Here is a 25,229-nt window from a genome sequence, read left to right as displayed (position 1 = left end):
TATGCCTGTAATTCTTAACTATCTATAGAACTGGTATCATCATCAATCTGCATTCCATTGCTGGAGTCATTAATCTCAACATTAGGCGTTGATGAAGAAGGCACATCAGGTGTGTTTGCAGTAAACCTGTCCATTAGATTCACTCCCATTTGATTAAAATTAGGTCTTCTCCTCGTTGAGGACTTAACCTGATATGAGGAGGTTGACTGAGTGCAGTTGGGCATAAAATTAGGTGTAGAATTTGTTGGTGTAATCTTATCCTTTCCCTTTTGTTGAGATGATTGAGGTTGAGGCATAGTTGGAGTATTGATTGGGAAATTGTAAGTAGGCGACTGTACAGGTGTGAAGTTTTGGTTCATCTTCTGTTGAGATGAACCAAGATGAGTAAAAATAGGAGTATTTATTGGAAAATGGTATGTTGGTCCCCTAAGAGGTGTGAAGTTTTCTTTCATCTTATTTCCAGATGATCGAAGATGAGGCAAAGTAGGAGCATTGATGGGAAAACTGTGTGGTGGTGACATAACTGGTGCAACATTTTCCTTCATCTTCATATTAGATAATCCATCTTCAGGTAAATTAGGATTATTGATGCGGAAATTGTATTTTGCTGACCTAACAGTTGTTAATTTTGCGTGAACATTATTCTTAGATGATCCAGCTTCACGCAAAGTAGGACTACTAATGGGAAAATGGGATGTTTTTGTGGAACCTGTTATGGACTTGTGATGAGGCAAAGTGGGGGTATTGATGGGAAAAGTAAATCTTGGTGTATAAGCAGGGGATGTGGAAGCATTAAAATCAGAAGTTCTAACATTGTTTATGTTTTGTAATCTACTAATGCTGAGTTTAACTGATATGTTAGTGATATCCCCTAAAGGATTAGATGGACCTTGAGTAGAGATTTTTTGTTTTTTTGACCTCTTAGATTTAAGGACATATCTTCTTTTCAACCTTGCAATAGAAGCATTTTCCTTCTTGTTCACATCCATTTGTAATAACTACTTAACTGTGGAAAATAAATTAGTGCTGGGAAGATAAAGACATTGAATCATAATATTTTGTGTGAAGTTCACAAAATTTCTATTAATGTAAGGATATGATTAAAGAAAGTACAAAAGTTAATTTGAAAATTTGAATTGTCATTCCATTTTTTCCCTCCGTTTTGAAATTTGCTATTATGTTTGGAAAAAAAATCATAAATTATGAGTAGTAATAATATTTAATTATACGCCTGAACATAGATGTTGCTAATCACTATTCATAGCCATACCCTATGCTAATAGCTAATAGTATATTGTAGAAATATAGTGTATTTTAACATGATATTTTTAGTTCTACTCAAGTGCTCTTAACAACAGTAACCTAAGAAGTTGCTAAACACTATTCGTAGCCCATACTCTATGGTAATAGCTAATAGTCTTTTGTAGAAATGTAGTGTATTTTAACATTATATTTTTAGGTATACTCAAGTACTTGTTACAACTCTTAGCTAAAAACATCTTATCAGGTCAGTCATCACGGTTTACGATAAACAGCTTGCAAGCAATATCTATTTAACTAAACAAAACACTTTGATAATATAATATAATATATAGATTGGTTTTGATGAACTCACCAGCCATACAATGTGTAATCTTGTTTGTGACTACCGAAGCATAGTATATAGGCTGCTAAAGGTATGTCAAGAAAATTGTTTAGGAAATTGATCAGGAGTAGTTTGAATTACAATGCAAGTTATATACATTGACCGAAGCTATGCTATAAATGTTCGATGTAATCTCTTTATGTAGATCAATTTGATGGATACTTGCATTATATTAAATAGAAACTTATTTAAGAAAATTCTGCTAATTATTTGAACTAATCTGTATTTGATAAATATGAATAACCTAAAATACATTGATGTATAAAACTAAATTCGTTGATTGGCTCATGTTAATAATTAAGCTAAATTCCATCATATAAATTTGATTATCCTATGTTTGTGATCACATCTCAGTTGGTGATTGCAAAATATTGTGTCTCTAGAAATTGCTCGAATGATTATGCATAGTAATGAAAGGATTAACATATATTTCGTTTGTTCATGAGAAAGTGGTTCATCATAACTGGTAGGCCCATAAACAACTACAATCACATGACAAACATAAACAACAAATAATAGATGCTTTAGATTGTGCATCAAGAGTTAGCCATGGCTTGTACTCTGATTGACAACAAAATAGTCATTGTTGGTTAGACACAAAATAGGTTAAGCATTCTACATATTTAACATAGATATTGTCCTTCAAAAGATGTTCCTGGTAAGACCTACTTCTTCTCAAGCTTAGGTGTCTTTGCATACTTTCGGTTGTTGGCAAACTTAGTGGATGAAAGTTGGGTTGGCTGAATATCTTCAGCACCAGGCTTTGTAGCAGAATCAGATTCATCTTGAGACAATCTTTTGGCAGGAGGTGTGGACATAGCAAAACTTGGTTCATTTTCACCACATGGAGAAAGCTATAAAGTTGTTGCAAAAAGTTAGTATTTTAAGCTACTGTCAATAATTTAATTTTGATAATCTCAGGTTAAAGTTCTTAATAAATACATACAGATGGAATGAGTGATAGGTCTTTGGTTTCTGAAACAGCTTCTAATGCAAGGACTGCTTCTCCAGCAACATTCTTAATTTCACTCTCCTATATAAATAAAAACTGAGATTAGTTAACATATATGACATTTATTGAATAATACGATAAGATATTTAAAATGACATTCTTATTACCTCCTCCAATCCAAATTGCTTCTCAAGATTACCCAACAGCTGTTCACTTTCACTGAACTGTATAATAGAGCATGGATTTGAGCCAGGGTGAGCTTTAACCTTGAAAACCTTCTTCTTCTTGCATACCAGTTTGTCAAGGAGCTTAGGGTAGGTCTTTGGATTGGTATGGCCAGCCTTCCATACAGAAATTGAAAAAATAACAGATATTAGATACTCTTATCGTAGATAGAATTCACTAATATAACTTATAATGATTAATCAACATACCTGAATCATCTGCTCCCTCAAGTCTGCAGCAGATATTCCTAAAATGGACACAATTAGCTCGTCCCAGAACAGAAATCTTGCCTTACTTCCCTTATGTTCAACCTGAACCTTAACTTTGTACCTATATCATAATATAAATTGATTGTATTATGTTTTTAACAGAAGTTCTGTAAAGAGTATATTAATATAGTTAAGAAACATTACCTCGGAACAGGCTTCTGATTAACATGAGCATTTTTACATTTCAACTGTCCATCATCCATCTTAACAACTTTGGTACATTCCTTACACCCATCATAAGTCCATCCATATATAGTGGCATTCAGTTTCTTTATCTCAGCAACAGTAACACAGATTATCTCCTGAAACAATGAATAAGTTATAATTAAGTTAACTTCACTTTATGACATAATTAAGAAGTATATTTAAATGAGATTGTTGATGGAGCAAGACATTTGTAATGTCATTAATCTCAGAGAGACTGAGAAAAGTAGCCTTTGACATTATATCAGTTGGAGTTGATAACTGAGATCCTTGACTAAACTGAGATGCATTCTGACTCATGACAACATCATTAGCTGGAAGAAGTTTCAATCTGCATTCAAAGTACTATGTTAATATATGTAAAACAAAATATAATGTAGAAAAAAATAATAGTGATTTAGTAAGAAACAACTAACAATTCTCTGAATTTAGCAACTTCAGGACAAACAGGATTGAATAGAAGTTGAGTGCCATCCCAAGCATTAGTGAAGCAAACAGGATAATTACCTAACACATATATCAAAGTTAAATTATTGGTGATAGGATTAAGGAAAATTTTGTAAGCATTATGTGATTGGAAAATATATAAACCTTGTGCAGGTTTAATCCTACAATGCTTGATAATGATGCAGATTTCATCATCACCATTGTAGCTGGCCAAAGCATCAGAAAACTGCTTTGCATAATCATCCCAAAGACAACAATGGAGCCTTTTCCCACTACATTTACGAAAGAAACAATACTAACATAAATAAATTTAATAATACAAAGAAACATAATGATACTACATCCGATTTTGGTTTATGGATATCATACCTAGCATCTCTTAGAAGAAATGTGATTGATTTGAGCCTTCCTGAGCTCCTGTTTGTATTGGTCACCTCTTGAAAGGCACCAATTGCATCTAAATGGTATTTCAGTTTAAATGAAAACATTAATACGTCTAAAAATAGAAATTGAAATATATGTTTTAAATGATATACTAACCCACTATTAGATCTGGTCTGTACTTCCCAGCAAGAACATCTTCAAAATCCTTAAAACAGAACCCTGCCAAAGGAATTGCAGGAAAATCTTATGGTGTAATGACAGTAGCTCCGGTGACAATTAGCCGATATGGATGAGGAGTTGCCTTCACAACAATTTCATTTTTGCAAACCTTAAAGTTTTCCATTTCAAGAGTGTTATTCAAGTACAAAATCTGCCTCAAATTCCTTAGGGACAGTCACCTGAATCCTACCACTCTGCGATTTAAATCAGTGAAAACATCAACGATCCATGATAACAAATGTATATAATGTTAACAAATGTATCATAAATATAATACCTGAGCATCCATGATAACCATCTCAATATGTTCACTCTTAAATTTACTGATGACAGGCCAAACATCAACGATCCTAATTGACAGAGTCCAGATGTCTTTTGATGATATCTTTGATATCATCAAAAGGACGAGCAACTTCAACATGATCTTCCATCCTAATACAAACATCATAACAGATCCAAGAAAAACACATGCTTTTAGCTATCTTAAACACATCAAAATTAAAACAATGAAATGAAGAAAAGCACATGCTTTTAGGTATCTTAAACACATCAAACATCAAGTGATTGTTTAGTGTTAATAAAGATTCTAACACGTCCTTTAAGTGAACTCTATAAGTGATTATAAACACATCAAAATTTAAAACCACCAAAATGGATTTCTGAGTATTATAGATGCAACAAAATCACCTATTTTAAGTGATTTTAAACTTATCACAACTAAAATCAACAAAAAAATTGAAAGTAAAAACATGTTTTTGGTATTGGATTTCAATAAAAAGAGGACCTTTAAGTGAAAGAACAAAAAACACGAGCATGAATGATTAAGAACAAAAAACACGAGCATGAATGATTAAGAACAAAATAAATATAAATAAAAATAGAAACTGAATCAACAATGTTGTTAACAAAGAAAAAATCAATGTTGTTATCAGAGAAGTTCATCTTCCTTAAAAAAAAAAAAAAATAGAACTTCAACTAAAATCACAAATTTTACAACTTATTCCAGAATTTTTGATGAACTTCAAAGAAAACAACAATTTTTTTTAAAGAAAAATGAGATTACATCAAACCACATCAGAGCTAAACGGTTATTTAACATGCAAGAATTGAGTTTAAGCGATTCAAACCTTGTTAGAGAGATCGAAACTGAGATGGTTGAGCAAGAGAGAGAGACTTCTTATCTTCAAAGCTAGAGACTTGTGTCAAATTTTGTGGTTCATAGATTTTGTTGCCGTAAGGTAGTGTATAGCAACTCAATAACGTCTATAGTCTAGCGGATAATAGCATGCATAGGAGAACAGTGGTGGTTAAAAGTGTGTAACATGGGATGTAGTATGAAAAGTTGATAACCCTAACCATTTTTACACATTTATCCTCTGCTTGGAACTATTTACTACATCTATTAGAGTGGCAAAAGTGAAAGTTCAAGTTATTTGTGTTCAAATAAAATGTTAAACAATCAAATAGATATAAAAATTCAGGTTTACCCCTCATTGAAAAACTATACGGTAGTTATAATAAAGGATAAGATGGGAAGAAATTAGCAAAATTAAATTGGAGTGATTTGAAGGCATCAGAGAACAATGAAATGGCTGCATTGCCCTTAAGTAGCTGTAAAAATGGGCAGTAAAAGAATTTCGACCAAGGGCAGTAAAATATATTTCATAGTTATTTGTTTTTATATATATATAGTTGATAGATTTCATATTTGATTTGAAAACATCACTATTGAGAAACAGTGGTGCGCACACACACTATTTTTAACTTCCATGTGTTGTTTCAAAAAAAAAAAATCTTCCATGTGCTGTTAATTTAATTCTTAGAAAAACAAAAAAGTGTTGTTAATTTAAAGGTTGGCACCTCCTACGATTCTATGTAATAATTTATATAGATCATATATATCATGGAATTTGATTTTAAAAATATTCATTAATGGTTAGAAGGGTAGTACAAGAATAAATGAAAACAAATAAGAAATGAAAGAAATAATTAATATTAGGCTAAACTGCAGTTTTAACCCCTTAACTTTGACAATGGTGCGATTTTGGTCCCCTATTAAAAAAAATTAAATTTTAAACCCCTATGTTTTAGCCCCTTTGCAAAACAGACATTTTTGTCAATTTTGACCAGGTCAACGCGGAGGTGTCATGCCACATGTGTATTTTCCCATTTATTTTTATTCAAAAAGCCAATTGTGTAATGCTTGAAAAAAAAATGGCTTTTTGAATAACACCTTCTATATTTTTTTTTTCCAAGCATTACACAGTTGGCTTTTTGAATAAAAAAAAATGAGAAAATACACATGTGGCATGACACCTCCGCGTTGACCTGGTCAAAATTGACCAAAAGGTCTGTTTTGCAAAGGGGCTAAAACATAGGTGTTTAAAATTTAATTTTTTTTAATAGGGGGCCAAAATTACACCATTGTGAAAGTTAGGGGGTTAAAACTGCAATTTAGCCTTAATATTATTGATATTTTTTTGTCTAATTTTTAAGTGATAACTTATGTAATTTATAATTTCTACATAAAATAAAAGAAAGTCACAAAACTTTCATATGGTTATTTAGGCAATTATTTGATAGATAATAGATGTATAATACATATATGTAATAGGAGTTAAAATTTACAATCACGTTGTATTTCTAACATATGTAATATTCATTCTCACATAACATGTATGACTCAAATAGTCATATTTAATATTAAAAATGAGAAATTTATTTTATTATGTTGCAAGATTATTAATAGTTCATGGAAGTAGTTGTTGTTTGTGATTTAAATTCATAACTCGAAATGTCATGTTTACTTCATGATAATGAGAAAAAATCAATTGTATGTGATTTATTTAATATTAGCAAAAAGACGGGCACTCCACTATTTTTATTGTGCTAACACATGCAAATTATGAATGGTACTTTATATGAAATTTTGATTTTAAATAAAACTATAAGTACAGATATTTGTGACTTTCAAATTGTAACAAACTCAACAAACCCTATTTATCTTTATCGATGACAACAATAATTTGACAAATATAATATAAATTCTTACCTTTTTTAATAACACCAACAATATAAAATTAATATAATACAAAAATATAACTGAAGTAATAAAAAAAAAGTCAGTCCAAAATCATGTATTCTTTTTATATATACCATAGATTCAAATTTAATTTTTTTTAATTTAAAATAGAATATGTTTTTATAGTTTCTTTAATAAATTATAAAGTGTGCATCCAATGAGGCTGAATTGGTGGCTAAAATGTTTCTCTTTGTTAATTGATACAAGCATTTCGATGATCAATTCACAATATTAAATATTGTATAAAAACATAAGATTGTGTTTGGATTGGGTGGTAATTGGACATTGTTGGTGTTGGTTGAAAATATACATGTTGATGAAGTTTCACATTGCATAAAACTTTAAAAGAAAAGGTAGAACAAGACTATATATAGACTATATTTCTTCGTTACAAGATACACTAGTTATAAAGACTTTCAGTTTATATCTAACTCTTTTCTTTCTCTTATATTGTTGGGTTGTGAGGGCAAGTTAGATATTGTCTTTGGAGAGTGTAGACATGTTAGTGGGGTGGTCGAGAGTAGTCTATGTCTTATAAAAAAAATTAAATAGTGTTGTTCACTAGATGTCATTACACAATCGGTAAAAGCAAGACACTACGTTGTAATATGTATATGTTAAATGTCCATAAAGTCTAACTCAATTGGACAATTTCAATATTATTAGATTAAATACTTTCATCTGAGTTCGAATCCAAAATCTCACGATTATGCGAGGTTCAACCTTTTTTTTTTTTTTTTTGGTAGTATGAGGTTCAACATGTCTAACCCGTTTTTACCAAGAAGATAGGGAAAAAAAGACTTTAGAGCAATTGGATTCGAAAACCAAATTGCAGCTCAAGCATTGATTTACCACCCGAATGAAATAAATGAGTATATTGCAAATCAAAGATAAATGAACACTACATTTTCCAACAAAAAAAAATAGTAAGAGAAAAAGGCTTTAGAGGGATTCGATTCCCCAGCCTCCATTTATATTTGCAAAACAAAACAAAAGAAAAAAAAAAAAAAAAAAAAACTGTCCAAAAATAACTGAATTTTTCAATTTTCGATTCATTATTAATTATTTTTTAATTGTATCATCTAAATAATATTATTTGCATCACTCGAAGATTTACCATCTTACGGAAATGGAAAATTCATGAAATACAAGATAAAAGTATTTTAGCAAAAAATGTTATTATCTTTTTTATTTATACACTTTTTTTAATATATATGTTAAATGACAAGTAAGTTAGCTAATTTAGGATGGGTGGAGTATATGTTTTACGCCAGCATGCGATGGATGTTTGCTAAACGATAAAATTTATGCATACACCTCAATTAATACTGTAAAATGTATATAATACCTATTTTTTTAAATAAAAAAAAAAAAAAAAATTATGGGTGGTAATGGTCTTGCCTATTCCTACTTGGCTCTGCCACTGCCTAACTCTGATGGATTCTAATAGTCCAACTCATTTAAACTTTAAATTATTAGAGAAAATAAAAACTTCAATTCATTTAGAGTATCTATAATGAAGATATCCATTTTTGAGTATTTAAATGGATCTCATTTGTACACATCACTCAATTATAATTTTTCAATAGTAGTATCTAATAAGAACTCAATCTCTTCAACCCAGCATCTCACACAAATTTCTTAATAGAAATCCACTGATCAACTATCAATAATTTTATATCATTACATATCAATTTTTTAATATTAAAAGACGTGGGTCCCACTTAAGAATGAATATTTAAGTGAGACCTCGGGTCTTATAAGACCTTGAAAAAATTCCTCCCCAGTGGTGTAACATGTACCAGGTCGCAAAAGGTTAAGACTGTCTCATTGGAGATGGAGACTGTCTTATTTTATTAGCAAAAGCAATGATAAGGTCACACCTTATAACACACGCTTTTTAAATATGGTTCTTGGCCACTGATTTTGATTTAATACCAAAAGCAATGATAAGGTCACACCTATTAGTGTTTTGTTCTACTATTTAGAGGAGAAAAAGGTTTTAATAATTAACATTAGAGAATGCCAAAGCCACTGCCATAGTTCTCCTTCACATCACCCAGAAATTGGCAGTAACCGCAGCTTTCTTCAAAGATAATAGGGACATAAATGGCCATTGGAGCTCCCAAACATAAATGGTAGCCACTAACAGAGCACCATAAGGAATAGATCGCAAACACACAACAAATACATAAAGACATCACAAAAAAGGACCTGGTAGCTCTCGAAAACGATGAAGATAGAAGTGACAGAATATATCGCACTAGAGCCGGCGGATAACGAAGAGCAAGATGGATCAGATCAGCAATGCCTTGGAGCTTGTAAAGATGGCAGCAATAATGTCAAAGTTAAATCCTATAAAGAAAAGAAAAAAATGTATGTCTCTCAACTTGGCTACCCGATTACTGGGTAAAGTAAAACAAAGATGACAATGTGTCTTCACATATGTGGATGTGTCTACAAGATTGTGTTAGAGTGTATGATCATAGCATTACTCTTGTTAGCAATATAGAATATTGAGAATATGAGAAAAAAACGAGACTAACAAAGACGGTAGAATTTCATTAGAATAACCTAAGAATACAAGTGTTTGCAACTTTTACGATAGGCGACAATCAAAAATTATATATCAAATACAATTAACTATTCAATAATTAAATCTCAATGGTTATTCCACATTAAATTAAATTTACACCCCAAGGAATACACAATTTGATAAATAGGACATTGTTACAGAACTCTAAGCACACTCCACATCAATGCATATTACAGTGGTAGTTAGACAGAGACCCAACGAGAATGTTAACCGTGCCAATCGCAACTCAAGGACATTTCCTTTGGATATATGAAGCTCCATGCTCTTCATACCTATTAGAAGTGCATTAAAACAATTTAGTGTTTAAGGTTATCCTTTATGCAAAAAAATCTGAGGAATAATTTCATAATCATGTTTTTCTTAAGACACGGGAGGAGGAGGTAAATACTCGGATTTGGAGAACCACATCTGTTGGAAGGAACCAAGAGAAGCCAATATACTGCCTCCAATCCAGACACTGCCAATAAATTCACCATCACAAATTAGAAAACAGTTTATGCAATGCAAAAACAAATACTCCCCGTATAAAATCAATAATTGTGAGTCAAATCACAACTTTTATAAGATTCTAAACCTGGTGTTAACCATACAACAAAATCTAAATCGACATAAATAGAAAACCTTGCTGATTAAAAAACTAAGATAGTTTATACTGTGCAAGTAGCAAAATTGTGAACATTGTATACAATCGAGAAAAACAAACTCAATATGTAAGTTTTCTTGTTCTCAAAATTAGTTTTGGAGTTCAATTTTTCAGAGCAGGAAAACATGAGCTTATAGTTTTGGAGTTCAATTGTTTTTTTCTCAATTTTGTTCACAACATCTGCACTAACCAAGACTCCTTGGCTATTAAAATATGTTCTTAAAACAAATTTACTAAGTAGGTTTTTTATTCTTTCACCTCTAAAACATTTTCAAATAATATTAACAAATAGTAGTTTTGAAAGCAAATGTTCAAAATTGTTTAGTATAGTTTTCAAAGATAAGAAAAAATAAAAAATACAATCAAAGAGCCTCATAAATGTTGCTTCCTAGCTGAAAATGGCCATAGCCACCTTATATGTTGATCGCAAAATTTTATAACTGTAGAATTAACCATACAAAGAGAAACAAACTTGTAGAAATGGCAGGATATAACTAAAAGGGAAATAGCATAACTGCAAGAGATAATGCCAACATCAAACACCAAAATCATAACACTGAGAGAGAGGGAGATCGCACCTAAACCTCCTTTCAGTAGCATTTCCACTGGCCAATACCTTTACTCTAGCAGCCTGAGGGGATTCCTGCATCAGAAATGAAATTTTAGTCAACTTTTATAACAGATAACCTTTTCAGCTTTATGAAGGACACCCCTGATTATACACACTAAAAAGATAGAATGTGTTAATATATTGTAATTATATTTATAAAAACCAATATCATTATTCAATTTTTGATAGTTTCCAATATGATTATCTTCTTTTGAAAGTATTTGAAGAATGTAGAAGCTTTGCTGCATGTTTATAATGCAGTAGCACAATCTTACAGAACAGTGTGCGTTACAATTAAACACAATATTCCACCATACAAAACATTCAAAATGTTTTAAACAGTTTCGGTGATAAAAAGTTTTGAATGCTTGGTGAAAGGGGGCATTTCAATTTAACATTCCCAAGATTTTAAATTCCATTGGCTTTTTACCAACTCAATCACCATGTCACCGGATAACTTCTATATTTTATTGAGATAATTCACTGGGCAAAAATCTATTAGCTCAAGAGAGAATTCACCACTTCTTTGCAATTCCATCAAAGAAACACACGAAAGGAAACCATAACCATAGACTTCTCTTGAAAATTACATTTGAAAGTCACAGATGAAAACCAAAAGCAGCGAACACTCCAAAATCTTTGTTGAGAAGCCAAGTATATCTATGGGACATTTGGAAGGGTTATTTGTACTTATCAAACACAAGCATTGTGTGTTTGGAATTTTTCATATGAAGTTTATGGAAACGGCTTACACAGAATTTGTGTGAAGTAACCCTCATTCCTTCTTAGATTGAAGAAACAATTAACATAAAAGCTCTTGTATGATAAGTGCTTATTAATAAGAGTTAAAAACGACTTGGGAAACAAAGTATAAAAAGCAAGGCATTTAAAGTTCCCATTCAGCTGTACCAATGTAGTCAGGAACGAGTTCCTACGTAGGTTCGGTCGGCCGGTGAAAGAACGTAAACACGAGGAACGTAACACGGTTCGTAAGTAGGATCGATAGGTTGTCAATAGAATTGAGAGAAATATATAGGGAAAATAGAGGGAAAACAGGGGAACCAAGCATAAAAACAGAGATATTAGAGGAAAAACAGAGGAAAAATGGCAAAAAACAGAGAAAACAGAGAAAACAGAGGAAACAGAGCAAAACAGAGAAAACACGGTTCGTAAGTAGGATCGAAGCACGGTCGAGGTGTTGTGGCACGTAAGATCATGCGATCCTACATGCTGGGACTCGTTCCTGAGTACCTTGAGCTGTACTAATGGAAGTCAGCCACTCAGCAGCGCAAAATTAGACCAACTAGGATGAGACAGAGTAAACAACAACAACTTACAATGCAATAATCCAGACGCACAGAAAAACCATTTGAAAAAATGTTAAACCTTTGAAATCACCACCTTAAAACAACAATTCAAAAATTATTCAAGGGTGATTAACCCAGAGAAGCAACCTCCGAATTATCACAAATTGCCAGAGTGAATAATATAAACAAGGGCTTGTTAGTAACATTATACCTCTAGCAAGTCTTTCTCAAGGCGTTCCTTCAGTTGTTGCATTGAAGCCGTGCCACCAGCAAGCTGAAAGTGAAATGGAATTTTAAACACACAGGTAAATGATTCTGTATGATATGCTCCCATCATGCTATTCAGTACAGCAAGGCAAAACCTATCAAACAGATAACTTGGCCTATATATGTACATCATATGGTTTCAGCAAATATTTGTTGGTTGAATGTAGGTCAGTTGACTACAAAATAAACCTCAAAGCATTCCAACCACAATAAAAAAACGAGTTTCAATGCATGTGATATCAGAAAACTATATAACCTTGCTTGTTATTCTATCCTCAAAATATCTCCAAATTTTCAATAAAAAAGGATGGCCTGCTGCATGAGGCTCCTAAAATGCTCCTATCAAAATAGTTATGGGATGGGTTATAAGTGTGCAGACTAGCCATGCTTGCACTTTAATTTTATGCATCAAAAGTGTCTGTGACTCCGTGCTAATTTTAATTAAGCTCTACATAGAAACTGGGTATAGTTTATGTACAGAAAGGAACAGAGATTAAAGGAAACAAAAAATAACATTACCAGTATGCTACTAAATAATTCTCTTCGAATGTCTACGTCACACTTATTAATGCTTTGGATAACCTGCAAATATTCAAAGGAATGTAAAAAAATCAGCAACAGGAAGTTAAAACCCCAAACAAAAACAATAATATCGCTACAATTGAAGCTTTTCCGCTAGGTGAGGTCAGCTAAATGAATCAAACAATGTCGTAATGTCTAAAGACAGACCATATAAATGCAAGTCCTCCCAATGGCTGGCCTATAATTTTCCATACCATATCCTTCTACCCAAGCTATTAAATTGTGCTCTATCGTTTGAGATACATAAAACAACAGCAGCCAAAGCCTTTTCCCACTATTTGGGTCTTGAGATACTTTAAACGAACACGTACAATTATCTTACCATTTGAGGCAGCCCACGAACTGATGGAGCGATTTCTGCAAAGCTCTCCATGCCCGGAATTGACTGCAATTTACATCGACACAACATAAGAGAAAAATAATGGGGATATAGATTGTGAAGTAATATACAGAACTGCGGGAAAAAAAATAGAAGCACAATGAAAACCAAACGAACTGTGAGAAAATTTAGCAAGGGCGTGGGGGGAAAAAGGTTGTAGAGAGATGCTTTGAAGAAGCTACACTTTTTTTTAATACAGTGCATACAAAATGAAAAGAATCACACTATAGGCCTTTGCTAGGCATGATGATAATTAGATTATATTTTACAAAATAATCATTTGCAAACTTTTTCCTTTTATCAGGGACTGAACCAATACTTGCATCTTGGTTTATTAAAAAGTGTTAGCTATCTAGAAACTAATCTGACTTAAAAAGGCAAATATATAGATGTTAGGTTTTACTATACTATGCTTTATTCAATTGTTATCGTGAAATTTAAAACTCAAGACATGTTTTGATTCAAAATTGGGGGAAAAGGCCTTTCAGTTCATGATTCAAATCTCAATTTGACAACCATGGTCCTTCCAAATCCAATCTGATCATATGTGATTGTGTAAGATAAACCCAAAAAATTTGGATTGGCCAGTGTGTTAACAAATCCCATCCCATAAAAAATATTGGCTTCATATTGAACACAAAATAAGGCTCCAATTAAGTGAGCAAGCAAGGGTGAATCTACTATCAATTAAATTTAAATCAACTGTGATCTTAATCCATTATAATCTAAAATTATTTTATTACATTTACATCACAAACAAACATGCTTTGGTTTAGTCATTCCTGAATTTTCTTTCTACTTTTCAATTTCATGCCACATGTTGAAGTGATATTTGTCTGTTTTGTTTTTGGGTCCGTTTGGTTGGAGAGGAATGGCAAGTTAGTTAGGGAAATGGGAAGGAAACACATGAGTGTGAGAAGGGAAAGGGAGGCAGTCAGTCTTTTATAGTTAGTTTTTTGCTTTGAGCTACGACAGAGATTACTATAATGCATTTTTTCTATTTCATCTTGATTTTGAATCAATAATTACATTTTTTTTCTATTTTCAATCAATTTCTACTTCCACAACACTATTGGAAACTGTGAGTAATGTTGCAAGAGAATAGGAAAAACAATGAGGGGATGCAAAAAAATTATTCAATTTGTCTTTAATGTACCCTAAATATTCAATGTCAGATGAAGGAGATAAATTAATCACATCTTTTAATGCAGGTCACATACATGAGCCAGGGATGGATTGAAAAGAACATCTGGAATCTTAAATCTGTCAGCTCCAATTTCAATTGTCCTGTGGTATAAAATAAAATAAAAAATAAAATATGTCATGACAACCTCACACCATAGATTATGGATAAACAAGAAGCAATAATTAGGCTATGAGAACTGCATCTTACTGGCCATCAGGAAGCTCATACGACGTCGTTGGGATGTTTGAATATGCACTCTCTGCCAAATAAAGAAAAAGGAATGTCATAAATTCTATTAGAGTTGAAAAGGGAAGAGCATCTTTTAGACTTCTAGAACTATCTAAAAAATATTTATGTATATGTTATTAGATCACTGAAAAAGCAACCAACCACAAAGCACATAGACCAAGTAAAAAAAAAAATCACATCACAAGGATGACAAACCAAGTTATCTTATTAGACAGTCTCAAAAAAAAAAGTGTTTTCAAAAGAACAAGCCGAGGACTAACAAGATTTCAAACATTAAATGAGATGAGAACAACAGGTATACAAACCATCATATGGAGTATCTGGAGCACGGCACACACATTCCTTGATATCACTAGCAATCACCCTCTGTCACAAGGAAACAGTTACCAGACATACAAAACAAGACGTTTAATGAGATAAATCATGATCAATAACACACCTGGGAGTAGAGCTTGTAGCTTTCAGACGTATTAGGAAAATCCAAGTCTACAGTCTGTCAGATTCAGAAATTATGAAAAAGAAAACATACATCATTGCTGCAGTTAATTGGATTAAAACCAAAATCATTTACAAAGGTTTTTCACAATGAATAAGTGAACAATGTGAATTTTTCTTACTGTCATTTGCCTAAAAAGTTCAAAAGTTTTTTTAATCCGATATAAAGGTAATAATAGACATGGGCTTACAGATGTATCTATAATAACAATAACAATATAAAAAGGGTATACAAGTTTTTTTGACTGGATTTTTTCCTTTCGTCAAAATTACAGACTCACCATTAATTTTAGGTATTTAAATTAGAAACCGAAAGCTATATTGTTGGTGTTTATTGAAAAAGATAAGAATTTAGATCGTATTTGTTTTATTGTCGATGTCATTGAAAAAAATAAAGCATAGTTTCTAACAATTTGAAAGTCAAAAACATATACACCAAATAATTCTAATCAAAATCACAATTTTAAAAAAAAATTAAAAACAAACCACTTATTATAATTTACATGCATTAGCGAAATAAATTAGAAAAGTGGGCAGACGGACATGGGATAGCCTGCCTGAACGCTAGCATATACAAGAGCATACATGATTTTGGGTTGGCTTTTTATCTTTAAATTATACCCTTCATTTAAACTATCTAATTACAGTTTTATTTTTTGTATAATATTATTTGAATCTATAAGTAAAAAGATCAGTTAAATCCCAGTACAATAGGAAGAAGTACACTACAATAGGAACAATATAAGTTAAATCTTTATTTGATTATGGTATATTCCAAAAAAATATAACCAAATACGATAAACTAAGCATGCAGTTAAGCGCAATTGAAAAGTGGAAAGACGGGCACTGCACTTAGTGCCCGTCTAGACGCTAGTTTAAAACAAAAATTTATACAAATAGCTAACACCATTATCTCCTAAATAACTTTAATCTTAAAAACGGATCTTCTTAGCATAAATTTGAAGAAAATTTTTGAATAGGTCCTACTTACTATTCAGCTCAATTCACATTGTAGCAGTGTAGTGGCACATGCAAATGTTATCATATCTGATTCATAAATTAATCAAGATATAAGAAATTTCAATTGGAACGCTCAGTTTATGAAGATGTGTTGGAAGCACATATACATAATATACAGGAGCTGGAATCCCATATTCCAGGTTTTTTTTTTAGGGTGGGGTGAGGGAGATTTCGTACAATGATGAATGCATGGTCGTTAAAGAAAAAAACTGTTACTAGTTACTACTAGGTCATCAACATGAAAACACATAATACCTGAAACTCTCCAGGGCGTATTTCTTTTCTCCTAAAGGAATACCGAGGTTTCATCTGTACAGAAAGAAAGAAAGAAAAGAGAAAAAAAGGAAATCTCAGGCAGATTAAATCGCAACAGCTTTACCACTGATAAATATAATAGCTAGAGTTTGTAACTCACCGCTATACCCTTGCTTTCCAAGCTTTTCATCAAGCAATCTGTAAGAAATTCTCCTCCAATTGGAGACGTCGCCACAGCCTTGTGTTGCAAAAATTGTAGAAAATATGATCAGACAGAAAGGCTCCGTATTAGCCAAATCTCAAATATCAATTCCAGGCTAGAATGAGATCTTAAATTATTAATTATATAGAGCAGAATGGAAGACAATATGAATACGCAGAGCACACGTAACGAAGTGTTATTGTTTATACCCAGGCAATAATTAGTGCCTTACATATACATGGATACCTTTACATCAATTTTTCATTATTATCTCTATTCCTTTGTTGCAAAACCATAGTGCTAAATGATTAAGTGGTAACTTGGTAAGTAATATAGAGATGATAGTCTGTTTATGTGTGTCCTTCATATTTAATTAAGTCTAAAACAACAATCAAAGCCTTCCCACCAAGGTGAGAAGACCATTTAACCCCAAATCTTTCTTAATAATTTGACGTTGGTCTTCTTCTACATGTCCAAACCACCTAAGATGAGATTCTACAATAGACGCTACCCCTACTTTTTTCCAATGATATCACTCCTTATTCTATCTTGTCTTGTGTGATCACTTATCTGACATGGCATTCTTATCTTTGCAATAGTGGTTGTTGGAAATTCCGCCTTTATTGCGGTCTGCCCCTAGTCGCCTAAATTGCGGCCTTTGGCTTGCCTTCATTGCAGCCTTCAACACCTTCATTGTGTTGGCTTTGAGGGGGTGGATTTAGTCCCACATAGGATAGATAGAACTCTTGAGAAGAGCTTATAAAGAGGAGGCACTCCTCACCTTACAAGCCGGTTTTTTAAGAATGAGTTAGGCCCCAAATTTAACATGGTATCAGAGCCTATCCTAGATCTATCGTTGGCCTTCCCAAATATTCCACACTTCGGGCCCATTGGGTCGGGCTGAAGTGTGTGGGGGGGGGGGGGGGTGTTGGAAATTCCGCCTTCATTGCAGTCCGCCCCTAGTCGCCTAAATTGCAGCATTTGGCTTGCCTTCATTGCAGCCTCAAACACCTTCATTGTGTTGGCTTTGAGGGGGTGGATTTAGTCCCACATCAGATAGATAGAACTCTTGAGAAGAGTTTATAAAGAGGAGGCACTAATCGCCTTACAAATTTTAACACTGGTCTAATTTTATTGTTGAGTTTGTCTGCCTTGCATTTAATTACATATACAGCATAGCAAGTCTTACAACTGCAAGGTAAAATTTTCTTTTAAGCGTGCGTGAATGTTACTTTCATATCACAGATCACACCTAAGCATTTTTCTATTTCATCCACCATGCATGGATCCTATGGTTGACATTTGCCTCTATCTCTCGTCATTTTTATGATAGACCTGTGAGACACTTAAACCATGAGACTCGTCGGATTTTCTCTAATTTCACTTATAAGGTGTTCTTTTTTTTTGTGACATGTGCTAATAAAGAGACTCAGCTCAAAACCCTCTCACTTAAAGCAAAAAGGTCTCCCTCAGAGTTTACTTTAGGCCCCACTCACTCTTGGGCCAGCCCTGCTTGCACTTAATATACTGTATTTTACTTCAACTTAAATAACAATATGCTTCCAAGGCATGTCTCCTTATCTCAAGCTTTTCATTTATTCCTTCTCCCCACTCTAAAGAGAACCTATTGTATGCCTTTCCACTATCTATATGATAAAAGACATGTAAATACTAAATAGTAATTACAAGATTGGAAGACTTCAAAACCAAGTTATTTTTCAAGAAATTGGATAACAAACTAAATAGAGTTTCATCAAATGAAAATCTAATTCAATTAAACTATGTGAGAGGTGAATTTTATTTGATTCATAAATAATAAATACCTTCTGAAGAACATAGCCATCATGTACCGGTGCAACTGTAGTTGATCCTCCACCACTAAGCAATGGAATAATACGAAAACCTCTCATCAGCAACACTTCCAGCATTATATTGCATCATAAAAATAGACTACTATATTTAACTTTCAAACAGAGATGGCTCCCCTATTTCAATGTTGTAAATTGATTTTCTATGTTTGTTATTATTTTAATTTGGTCCCATAATATGCCTTGTTAAAATTAGAGTGTATGTGTTCAACTTTCATCACTATAACCACACCCATTATGATGCTTAACACATAGCATTGCACTAGGATTACTTTATAATAATCACACATGAATAAACATATATAGACATGTTAACACATGAATGGCAATGAAACTTGTAGACTTTTATTTTGCAACTAGAAGGACACTGTTTCACTTATTTATTTAAGAATGCATGTTTCAAAGAAAGTAAAAGCCTCTTTATCATCACTGTAAAAAAATTATATTCCAAAACTGTAAGCAAAATTTATTGTGTGCCATTCTTGGCTCATTTCGTGATGATTACATGGAGAAACCTTTTTTTATCCTGCTACTAAAGCAACACCAAATGCTTTTTGTTAAGCTTCAAGTGACTACTACTTCAAGGACGACGTGAGGAAGGGGCCAACGAGGGTTATTAAATGGTGGCCACCGCACATTTTTGACAAATTGCCATAGCAAGATTGTGACCGGATGGATGCCATGGCAGCGCCGTAGGCCGCAATGGCGTGTTTATACGGCGGATTTTGGCCTTCCGCTAAATTCTGCAAACGGAAACACTACTACATGGTGAGGAATGTGGGAAATGGAGGGAATTGGTTACGGATATGGATAATAGAGGGGGAGAAGGATGAGGGAGAGGTAGACATAAATGACTAGGGTGGAGAGGTTTTGGGAAAGGTGCGCATGCTATTTTCTTTTCCCTGCATTTTCTATGTAATTCCAGTCTCTCAGTCGAGAACAACTTTTGATTGCAAAGGGCTTGACATCCATTATTTCTAACTCTAATATCAAGTGTGTATCATTCAACTACTATATTTAGTAAGAGTGGGGCATAGTGAAACAAGACAACCATATCAATAATCATCCATATACAATATACTAAGAAGTTGCCGATTGAAATGCAGAAAGGATAGAAACTAGTAGCTAACACATAACTTAATGATCTCTTACCAATCAACAACTAATGATGTGGCACGCCCTGATGCAAAAGAAGTCAAAACCTATATCACAAACAAGTACAATTTCAATAGTTTTTCATTCTCACTTGATAACATATATTACTTTATTTAGAGATAAAGGTTGGTGTAGGACTGTTCACTTGCAGCATTTTTTGCCAAAAATAATGCAGGTGCTTTGTACTTCTCAAACATAAGCTCTGCTGCCCTGCAAGAATCACAACAAGTGAATTATACATGTTGATGTTTTAAACAGAGCTCCATTAATCTAGATGATAAATTACAGCCAGAATACCTCTCTCTCTGTTGTTGAGCATTAGAAGAAGGCTCTGCAAGGAGCATGGGATGCTCTTTAGGATCAATCAGTAGACACTCCCTACTAAAAAAGAAACATGTCAATTTCAGAATTATATAATTTCTATAGCATGTGACTAAAATGCTCAGAAAAGAAAAAAACAATACAAAGGGAAAATAATGAAAACCATACAGAGAAGAAAAATCATCAAATAGTGAAAATATTCAAAACCATGTTAGGAAAATAACCACTAACAACACGAGAAGCGTATTCAGACAGGTAGGGCCAGCTACGCGATTCAAACATTTAGCAATAGTATATAGCAAGAAAATAAATCAATCATTTAGTGTAACGAGTCTATTATAGTTTCTTCTACAGTATGTAATGAATATAGCATGAATTCCCTCTGTTTTTGCACTTTTTCTATGTTGTGGATATTAGAGAACAGAGTTCTCTTTTTCGCTACTGCCATTGTGTCTATGAGTAGCTGCGTACAAACTCCCTGTATCACACTGCTCTGTTTTGGATACAAGAGACTTGAGTGACTTATGAATTATGATTTTAGGATTTGCTTAACTAGAGTTCTTTATTGTTTGTTGCATTTTTATCAAATTTGTAAGACTTGATGTTATGAATCTTATGATCCTAAAGTTGAGTTTTATCAACTATTTTGGGTGTAATTTGTAGTTTTTTATTTAATAATGTTGTTTTACATGCCATAGACAACACTGACTACCTTGCTCGTCACTATTCACTGTTATATTTATCTTTTGCAGTTGTTGACACTTTGTTGTGTATCATTCACAACACATATAGAGCATCACTACACTAGTGTTATAACTATCTAGTAATATTTTCTGTTGAGTCTGATAGCAGCTTAATGATCATAGATTACACCTGAAAGTATTTATTTCGTCCAATCGGCTTAATCTATATGTGGGTTGGTCCCCCCACCACGTCTCAATCTCCACACATTTTGTAAGACTGATAAAAAATATCTAAAATGTACAACTTGTGGTATGAAGTGATCCCTAATTTTTGCCTCCAAAACAAAGCTGCCTAAGAACTTTAAAAAAGGCCAATCACATGTCATAAAATAAGAACAGTATAAAAAGGAAAAACACATCCTTACAACACAGATCATAGAGAGATTAGATCATCAGTATAAACCTGAAGGCATGATCCCAAATGCTGTCAACAATATCCCAATCAGCAACAATACCATCCTTTAATGGAGACACCACCTGACATCATAAAATAAAAAGATAATTGCACCTATGAATTATAAAAATATGAAATCTATGAATCAAAAACTAATCAAGAAGAACGTTACAAAAGGGTTACCTCCATAAAATCTCTACGGTAGCCCAAGGACTGAGATCCTACATACAATTTTCTCTTTCCCTTGGCTTTATCACCGTCAACATTTCTAATATTGTTCTTTGATTCCCCAGAGCCAGAGTTCTTTTCAGCATTATCTGATTCATCAACATCCATTTGATCAATCGCTCCAACAACCTAAATTCACATGAGTCAAGACAAAACTCATTGTCATCACATTATTAAATTAATCCCCAAATGAGTACAGTATCCAGGAATTTTGAAGATTATAATCTAACAAACTATAAATAAACTATACATCACACCTAATTACACTATCAAGCAATACAAACATGTGACAACCAAACATTGTCAGTGCCCGGTTCATCACTATCATCAGCAACGACAAAAAGAACAAAATAATAATAATGCTGAAAACAACTAATACAAGTGAAACAGGAAACAAAACAATAAAAGTTAAATAAATACACACACACAACATCAACCAAACCATATCCCACTATAAGTGGGGTCGGTTACATGGATCAAACGACGTCATAATATTCTATCATATATCATGTTCCTATCCAACTCATTAATCTGTAGATCTTTCTTAGTAGTTTCTCTTATAGTTTTTCTAGGTCTTCCTCTACCCTCCATCTCATCTGCTCTCCTTCCAACAAAGTCCACGGGTCTTCTCTCTACATAATCAAACTACCTAAGCCTAGTTTCCCCCATCTTTTCTACAATAAGTGCTACCCGAACTCTCTCTCTCTCTCTATATATATATATATATACAACATCACGGATCTTACGATTGTGCGATGAAATTTTCAAGTAAATCATCCATACATTTTAAATACATTAATCTATCAAACTATAAATCATATATGAACCTAACTACAATATCAAGCAGTACTAACTTGTGACCACATAAAATTATTCATTAAAATCAACAATTAACTAAAATGAACAAAAACACAATATAGCTGAAAGCAGATAATAATACCAATGAAACATGAAATTCACAACATCACAACAAAATTAAAAAAAAAAAAAAAAATCAGAAAAGTGTAATGAAAGCACTTACAGAAGGAAACACAGCTTTGGGAGCATCTTCACCAGCATAACCAGCTTTACACGTATGTGAACCCAGATCAATTACTATAGCTGAAACTTCATCTGAAAATTCAACAAAATGAACAATGTTAAGAACTATCAGAACAATAAGAAGACAACATAACTCGTTTCCGCACTCACCACCACCGTACATAGTTGCAACGGCACTGTAAACTCAACAACGCAATTAGGATTTAGAAAAAACTTATGAATTTTAGGGTTTTTGAAAATTGTTGGGTTATGGTTTCAGGAGAGAGAGAGAGTGGAACTCCGATGAGGAGCTTCGCCGATGCGGAAGTTTCCGGCGAAGGAGGATGAGAAGAAGAGCGCGCGGGAATTGAAGAAGGAAGAAAGCTAGAAATGTTATAAGGTGGGCCCTGTTACCAGTTAAGTTTTATACAGTGGACCCTGTTTACTGTATTTTTTCTTTTAGATTTCTTTTATGCTATATTCTATATTTTGAGAATTGTTGTTCCCACATATAGTATGGCTGTGCCACATCAGTAAAATACGAAAATGCCCTTCGGCAGTTAACTGTCGAAGTTTTTAGTGAACCGGCGGCAGCTAACTACCGAGGAAAACTGGACATAACCAAAACGCAGAAACTCAGTTTTCTTCATTCTTCAAAATTTCTTCCAAACCATCCAACTTCTCCAAATTCGATTTTTCAGCAAAATCAAGTGCATCATCTCCATTTAATCACAAGTAAGTATTTTGATTCATTTTTAATCATAATGTTAGTTTGGGTAGGTTTTTTTTAAAAAAAAAATGGTAGTTTTCATGTGGTTAGGGTTGATGTAGGAATTGACTTTTTTATGAGTGCATGTAGTTTATAATTGAATGTAGTTGGTTTAATTGATGATTGAATGATGTTAGGGTATAATGTGGTTTTGATTGGTGGCAAAATAACACATTTTGAGTATGTTTGATACTTTGCACACAAAGTGTTTGATAAAATGTGTCAATGACAATTTTATTGATTATTTAGTTAGTTTAGGTATTGGATACGATCTTGATTGTAATTCGAAAACGTGTATGTTGAATTAAGTTGAATGCATATTGAATTAGGTTGAATGTGTATATTGAATTATGTTTAGTTTAGGTTGAATTTGTATGATAATGCATTTGATTTTTTGCGTTTGAATGTTAATGATAATGTGTATGATAATGTTTAGGTTCAATCAATGTCTTTATTTTGGTAAAGTGGTTTAATGTGAAAGCGGTTATGTTTAGGTTGAATGTGAAAGTGTAGGTTTTGTTTAGGTTTACTGTTTGTTGATAAAGTGGTTGAATGATATTAATTTTTATTTTTTATTTTTTGTAGATATGGCCGATCAGGACCCCATTGATCCATCGAGGATGATTGGTGGTAGGCGTGCCATGACTCAGAGCCACCGCAGGGAGAGACAGAGTGCCCACATCCCAAAGAGGGGTAGAGGTCGGAAGGGAGATGGCTCAGGAAGCTCTCAGGCTACACAGCCTGAGGAGTCACAGGTTGTTGACCCGTCACAGCCTGTTGACCAGACTGGGGTGGAGTACCTGAACTATCAGGATCAGGTACATCATGATGTGACGGACGGTGGATATGACCAGGATCATATACCACATGAGCAGGATGCAGGAGACGAGGATGACATTGCAGCAGCTGCTGCACCGGAGGTGTTACCTACGGACCCTCCCTTTCCTGGTGGACCGGCTGACTTGTCCTTGCTCCACTCTTATGTCGGTCATGTGGCGTTGCCACTCTGGTATAATTCAAATAATGTAAGTGTAATTTTTTTAATTGTTTTTCTTTATGTTAAAATATTTTCTTTAATTTAAATGTGTGTTTGTTTAATTATTATATCCACTTTTATATGTGTTTTTTTTAATTGGTTTTTCTTTATGTTAAAATATTTTCTTTAAATGTGTGTTTGTTTTTATTATTATATCCACCTCTATATGTGTTTTTTTTTAATTCTTTTTCTTTATGTTTAATTATTTTCTTTAAATGTTTGTTTGTTTTAATTATTATATACACTGTTATATGTTTATTTTTTTAATTCTATTTTTTATGTTTAATTGTTTTGTTTATATGTGTTTTTAATTATTATATACACTGTTATACATTGTTATGTGTTTTTATGTTTAATTATTATATCCATATTTTTTTTCTATTATTTCAGGTTCGTAAGACCCGCGTGCTTAAACCGATTAATCATGAGGCGAAGATTCTCACTCTCGGACGCCCTAACGGGAATGAGAATTGGTTT

The 25,229-nt window shown here is 33.0% G+C and overlaps 2 protein-coding genes and 1 long non-coding RNA gene across 4 annotated transcripts; all 3 read right to left on the bottom strand.

Annotated features, from left to right (window-relative positions):
• Nucleotides 1-2,147: 2,147 nt before the first annotated feature.
• LOC120577747 (uncharacterized) lies at nt 2,148-2,934 on the bottom strand. The gene is made up of 2 exons (XR_005643708.1): nt 2,765-2,934; nt 2,148-2,678 (listed from the first exon to the last, which is right to left on the bottom strand). It is a non-coding gene; the product is annotated as an uncharacterized lncRNA (long non-coding RNA).
• Nucleotides 2,935-3,022: 88 nt separating this feature from the next.
• LOC120577512 (uncharacterized) lies at nt 3,023-4,230 on the bottom strand. Its single transcript, XM_039829075.1, has 6 exons — nt 4,112-4,230; nt 3,887-4,014; nt 3,712-3,802; nt 3,485-3,626; nt 3,236-3,393; nt 3,023-3,152 (listed from the first exon to the last, which is right to left on the bottom strand). Exons 1-6 carry the CDS (start codon nt 4,228-4,230, stop codon nt 3,023-3,025), a joined length of 768 nt encoding a protein of 255 aa, XP_039685009.1.
• A 5,739-nt stretch (nt 4,231-9,969) lies between these two features.
• Nucleotides 9,970-23,343, bottom strand: LOC25502581 (actin-related protein 4). Of its 2 annotated transcripts, none has more exons than XM_024771658.2 (20): nt 23,119-23,343; nt 22,949-23,040; nt 21,883-22,056; nt 21,709-21,782; nt 20,539-20,622; nt 20,391-20,451; nt 20,239-20,288; nt 19,042-19,096; nt 17,177-17,254; nt 17,017-17,070; nt 15,686-15,739; nt 15,552-15,612; nt 15,205-15,256; nt 15,032-15,098; nt 13,755-13,817; nt 13,370-13,432; nt 12,795-12,857; nt 11,245-11,309; nt 10,412-10,480; nt 9,970-10,295 (listed from the first exon to the last, which is right to left on the bottom strand). In XM_024771658.2, exons 1-20 carry the CDS (start codon nt 23,129-23,131, stop codon nt 10,250-10,252), a joined length of 1,338 nt encoding a protein of 445 aa, XP_024627426.1. In that variant the 5' UTR covers nt 23,132-23,343; the 3' UTR covers nt 9,970-10,249. The 2 variants fall into 2 exon arrangements, with proteins under 2 accessions (XP_024627426.1, XP_013445586.2); XM_013590132.3 differs by having other exon boundaries at nt 20,539-20,619.
• Nucleotides 23,344-25,229: the final 1,886 nt, after the last annotated feature.

This window comes from Medicago truncatula, chromosome 8 (assembly GCF_003473485.1).
Source record: "Medicago truncatula cultivar Jemalong A17 chromosome 8, MtrunA17r5.0-ANR, whole genome shotgun sequence".
NCBI lineage: Eukaryota > Viridiplantae > Streptophyta > Magnoliopsida > Fabales > Fabaceae > Medicago > Medicago truncatula.
Note: the sequence above shows the minus strand (reverse complement) of the source record. Positions and strands in the feature narration are given on the sequence as shown.

Excerpts from the sequence above, each read along its gene's own strand:
- LOC25502581 (XM_024771658.2), bottom strand. Across the intron at positions 20,289-20,390 it reads TATTTTTGGCAAAAAATGCT|GTTTTGACTTCTTTTGCATC; the intron begins GCAAGTGAACAG and ends TTTGTGATATAG. Across the intron at positions 17,071-17,176 it reads TGGAAAGCAAGGGTATAGCG|ATGAAACCTCGGTATTCCTT; the intron begins GTGAGTTACAAA and ends CTTTCTGTACAG.
- LOC120577512 (XM_039829075.1), bottom strand. The coding sequence starts at position 4,230 with ATGTTTTCATTTAAACTGAAATACCATTTAGATGCAATTGGTGCCTTT. Across the intron at positions 4,015-4,111 it reads TTTCTTCTAAGAGATGCTAG|TGGGAAAAGGCTCCATTGTT; the intron begins GTATGATATCCA and ends TCGTAAATGTAG. Across the intron at positions 3,803-3,886 it reads TAGGATTAAACCTGCACAAG|GTAATTATCCTGTTTGCTTC; the intron begins GTTTATATATTT and ends TATATGTGTTAG.